The sequence below is a fragment of the Conger conger genome, chromosome 13, assembly GCF_963514075.1.
Source record: "Conger conger chromosome 13, fConCon1.1, whole genome shotgun sequence".
Taxonomy (NCBI): domain Eukaryota; kingdom Metazoa; phylum Chordata; class Actinopteri; order Anguilliformes; family Congridae; genus Conger; species Conger conger.
In genome coordinates this window covers 45,642,474-45,647,473 of record NC_083772.1, presented here as the reverse complement: position 1 = coordinate 45,647,473, position 5,000 = coordinate 45,642,474, and the positions used below count along the sequence as shown (strand labels likewise).

The 5,000-nt window shown below is 55.8% G+C and overlaps 1 protein-coding gene across 3 annotated transcripts in view; it reads left to right on the top strand.

The window, feature by feature from the left end:
* Positions 1–5,000, top strand: part of ulk2 (unc-51 like autophagy activating kinase 2) — a 38,049-nt gene that overhangs the window by 23,180 nt on the left and 9,869 nt on the right. For all 3 annotated transcript variants that reach the window (XR_009704620.1, XM_061216911.1, XM_061216912.1), the window contains exons 15-20: positions 607–756; positions 932–1,071; positions 1,711–1,797; positions 3,057–3,337; positions 3,794–3,978; positions 4,874–4,980. Coding sequence is in view for 2 of the 3 variants with exons in the window: in XM_061216911.1 (XP_061072895.1) it covers positions 607–756; positions 932–1,071; positions 1,711–1,797; positions 3,057–3,337; positions 3,794–3,978; positions 4,874–4,980 (950 nt within the window). In the remaining variant the exon portion in view is untranslated. The remainder of the gene's footprint in view (positions 1–606; positions 757–931; positions 1,072–1,710; positions 1,798–3,056; positions 3,338–3,793; positions 3,979–4,873; positions 4,981–5,000) is intronic.

Sequence of the window (5,000 nt, the reverse complement as noted above, 5' to 3'; positions counted from 1 at the left end):
CTCCCTCACATGTAGCCCCCTCCCCCACTCCTGCGTCCACCCTGTTACATAACCCCCTCCCACTGGGGTCTTTGTTCTGTCCCCCCCCCACACACTGCCACGCACATGACCACTGCCCCAAGACATTCTGTTCCTCCGCTTAAACACACACACACACACACACACACACACACACTCAGGGCTGAGCTGTGTGCTGTTTATCCGCCCAGGAGGGGGAGGGGTCACAGCACAGGGGGAGGGGCGGTGGCCTGCCATTGGCCCACTCCCGGCTCTGCTGACTCCTCCTCCTGCCATTGGCTGGCGCGGGCTGTGTTTACAGACAGGCCCCTCCCCTCACGCGACCAGCTGTCTGAGCCTCGTGGCTGCTGGGTCAGAGCAGTGTTGACTCGAGTTTCAGAGAAGGGAGAGTCTCTCAGCAAAGAGCCTCTTTAAACAAACTTTTAAAGAAAGGGATATCTTTTACACCGAACGCTGAGCCTCCATTTTAAAGAAGAAGAGCTTTTTACAGAAGAGGAAAACTTCTGGGCAGCAGGAGAAACGGGCGTCTGTGCGCTGCTGCTCCGATTGGCTGGCTGGGCCTCAGGTGTCCTGTCTTCCCCTCCCCAGGCAGCCCCCCCCAGCCCCGGGCCCCACCCCCGTGGTGTCCCCCCGGGCAGAGACCACACCCATACCTGTGCCCACCCAGGTGCGCAACTACCAGCGAATCAAGCAGAACCTGTCCACCAGCCCCTCCCCCACCCAGTACGGGTCTCCCAGGTAACGTATGTCCGTCCGCCGCAGGAGTGTGTGTGTGTGTGTGATTGTGAGAGTGTGTGATTGTGAGAGTGTGTGTGTGTGTGTGTGAGTGTGTGATTGTGAGAGTGTGTGTGTGTGTGTGTGTGTGTGTGTGAGTGTGAGAGTGTGTTCTGACAGTACGCTGTGCTGGTTTCAGGTCCGGTACGGTGCGTCGCTCCAACACCAGTCCTATGGGGTTCCCCAAGGCCAGCTCCGGCTCTCCCAGCTCAGAGCCCCAAACACTGGGCCGCCGCCTCTCCACTGGGTCCTCCCGACCCTACTCCCCCTCCCCCCTGGGTACGGACTCACCCGCCCGCCTGTCTGTCTGTCTGTCTGTCCCAGCTGCCCGCCCGCCTGTCTGTCTGTCTGTCTGTCTGTCTGTCTGTCCCAGCTGCCCGCCCGCCTGTCTGTCTGTCTGTAGGCTGTCTGTCCCAGCTGCCCGCCCGCCTGTCTGTCTGTCTGTCTGTCTGTCTGTCCCAGCTGCCCGCCCGCCTGTCTGTCTGTCTGTCTGTCTGTCCGTCCCAGCTGCCCGCCCGCCTGTCTGTCTGTCTGTCTGTCTGTCCGTCCCAGCTGCCCGCCCGCCTGTCTGTCTGTCTGTCTGTCTGTCTGTCTGTCTGTCCCAGCTGCCCGCCCGCCTGTCTGTCTGTCTGTAGGCTGTCTGTCCCAGCTGCCCGCCCATCTGTCTGTCTGTCTGTAGGCTGTCTGTGACTGTAGGCTGTCTCTGTCTATGGGCTGTCTGTAGACTGTCTGTGCCTATGGGCTGTCTGTTCCTATGGGCTGTCTGTAGACTGTAGGCTGTCTGTGCCTATGGGCTGTCTGTAGCTGTAGGCTGTCTGTGCCTATGGGCTGTCTGTAGCTATATACTGTCTGTGACTGTAGTCTGTCTATCTGTAAATGAGGTTTGTCTGTAAATGAAGTTGTCTGTTGTTGTGACAGTGGGAACCATCCCAGAGCAGCTCGGTCAGTGCTGCTGTGGACACACTCCTCAGGGGCAGGAGGCTCGAACCCGCAGCTCCACTGGAGGTGAGTCTGTGCCTCTCCCACACACACACACACACACACACACACACACACACACACTACAGACACACACACACGCTCACACTACAGACACACACGCTCCCACTACAGACACACACACACACACACTACAGACACACACACACACTACAGACACACACACACACACGCACTACAGACACACACAGACACACACTACAGACACACACACACACACACGCTCACACTGCAGACACACACACACACACACGCTCACACTACAGACACACACACACACACTCTCACACTACAGACACACACACACACACGCACTACAGACACACACAGACACACACTACAGACACACACACACACTCACACACACCATCACACATTACATTACATTATTGGCATTACATTATTGGCTTATCCAGAGTGACATACAGTTGATTAGACTAAGCAGGAAACAATCCTCCCCTGGAGGAATGCAGGGTTAAGGGCCTTGCTCAAGGGCCCAACGGCTGTGCGGATCTCATTGTGGCTACACCGGGATTAGAACCACCACCTTGGTGTCCCAGTCATTTACCTTAACCACACACTACAGACACACATGCTCACACACACACACACACACACACACACACACACACACACACTACAGATACACACACACACACACCAGCACACACTACAGACACACACCAGCACACACTACAGACACACACCAGCAGTCTCAGCTTGTTAACTGTTGGCATACACACAAAACAGGAAGTTGTGTCATGTATTGGTGTACATTGCCATCTAGTGGCAGCATTGCATAGTACAATAGTGGGACTCCTACGTTATCTGTTCAAAGTGTTCATTGAGATGTGACTGTTGTTGCAGTAATGTAATGATTTCAATGTTTTTTTTAATGGTATAATTATTGATCATGTAGTGATTGTTTATGTGGTTCGGTATTGAGAGATTATTCTTTCGGCTTAGTTTGATTCGTGCATAATTGTGTAACGATTGGGTATTGACTTAGGTTTTACTTTTCAAAATGGCTGATGGTTGACGAAGTAACAATTGATTATCATTTACTAAAATATCAATCATAGGGTAGATAATGGCAGGTAATGACGGGTTCCTGAATATTAGCTGTGTGATGCTGTGCGATGCTGTGGATTGTTACTGCCTATATAATCATATGAAGAAGTGTAACATAATGTGGAGATTGTTGTTGATGGATATGGTTATTGTGGTTATCGAGTGTGACGTATACCCCCCCTCCGCCCCCACAGGGTCCCCTGGCCCCCCCTCCCAGCTCCTGGGGGCCCGTCTGCACAGTGCCCCCACCCTGACGGACGTGTACCACACCAAGCAGAAGCTGCACAAGCAGCTGTCCGACCCGGTGTACCCCATCCACCCCTCGGCCTCCCCCCACCCCAGCAGCCTCTCCCCCCAGCTGGGCCGGCCTGGCAGCCTGGGCACCTCCCCCACCAAGCACCTGGGCTCCTCCCCCCGCTCCTCCGACTGGCTGCAGAAGTCCCCGCTGCCCACCATCATTGGCTCTCCCACTAAGGTGCGTGGTCTCCGTGGAGACGGCTGGATTGGATGGCGGTTGCCCCTGATTGGTTCTGCTGAGCTCAGTGTGTGTCTGATTGGTTCTGCTGAGCTCAGAGTGTGTCTGATTGGTTCTGCTGAGCTCAGAGTGTGTCTGATTGGTTCAGCTGAGGTCAGTGTGTGTCTGATTGGTTCTGCTGGGCTCAGTGTGTGTCTGATTGGTTCGGCTGAGGTCAGTGTATGTCTGATTGGTTCTGCTGAGCTCAGTGTGTGTCTGATTGGTTCTGCTGAGCTCAGAGTGTGTCTGATTGGTTCTGCTGAGTTCAGAGTGTGTCTGATTGGTTCAGCTGAGCTTGGAGTGTGTCTGATTGGTTCTGCTGAGTTCAGAGTGTGTCTGATTGGTTCTGCTGAGTTCAGAGTGTGTCTGATTGGTTCAGCTGAGCTCAGAGTGTGTCTGTTTTTGGGGTTCCCGCAGACGACCGCTCCTTTCAAGATCCCAAAAACTCAGGCCTCCTGCAACCTGATGGCCATGGTGTCCCAGCAAGGCCTGGCCGACAGCCCCGCCCCCTCCCGAACCCTGGGGGACGGCCGTGACCTCTGCACCCCCTACCCTAGCGCCCGGCAAGCCACGCCCGAGCCTAGCAGGACCGCCTTCGGCCGGTGAGCTGAGACCCAACATCCACCTGTACTGCCCCAGTACCCTGAGAGACCCCAACATCCACCTGTACTGCCCCAGTACCCTGAGAGACCCCAACATCCACCTGTACTGCCCCAGTACCCTGAGAGACCCCAACATCCACCTGTACTGCCCCAGTACCCTGAGAGACCCCAACATCCACCTGTACTGCCCCAGTACCCTGAGAGACCCCAACATCCACCTGTACTGCCCCAGTACCCTGAGAGACCCCAACATCCACCTGTACTGCCCCAGTACCCTGAGAGACCCCAACATCCACCTGTACTGCCCCAGTACCCTGAGAGACCCCAACATCCACCTGTACTGCCCCAGTACCCTGAGAGACCCCAACATCCACCTGTACTGCCCCAGTACCCTGAGACCCCAACATCCACCTGTACTGCCCCAGTACCCTGAGAGACCCCAACATCCACCTGTACTGCCCCAGTACCCTGAGACCCCAGCATCCACCTGTACTGCCCCAGTACCCTGAGAGACCCCAACATCCACCTGTACTGCCCCAGTACCCTGAGAGACCCCAACATCCACCTGTACTGCCCCAGTACCCTGAGTGACCCCAACATCCACCTGTACTGCCCCAGTACCCTGAGACCCCAACATCCACCTGTACTGCCCCAGTACCCTGAGAGACCCCAACATCCACCTGTACTGCCCCAGTACCCTGAGACCCCAACATCCACCTGTACTTCCCCAGTACCCTGAGAGACCCCAACATCCACCTGTACTACCCCTAGTACCCTGAGTGACCCTATGTGACCCTGAGTGACCCCAGTACTCTGCTGAGGGGCTGTAGTACTTGCTCTCTGTCTCTCAATCTCTCATCCCTCTCTCTCTCTCTCTCTCTCTCTCTCTGTGCAGGTCGGTCAGTACGGGGCGTCTCTCTGAGCCTGTGAGGATCTCTCTGGGGGGGCAGACGTACCAGGGCAGCACCGACAGCCTCAACACTGAGCGGCCTATGGACACTGGTACAACCGCCCCCGCTTTA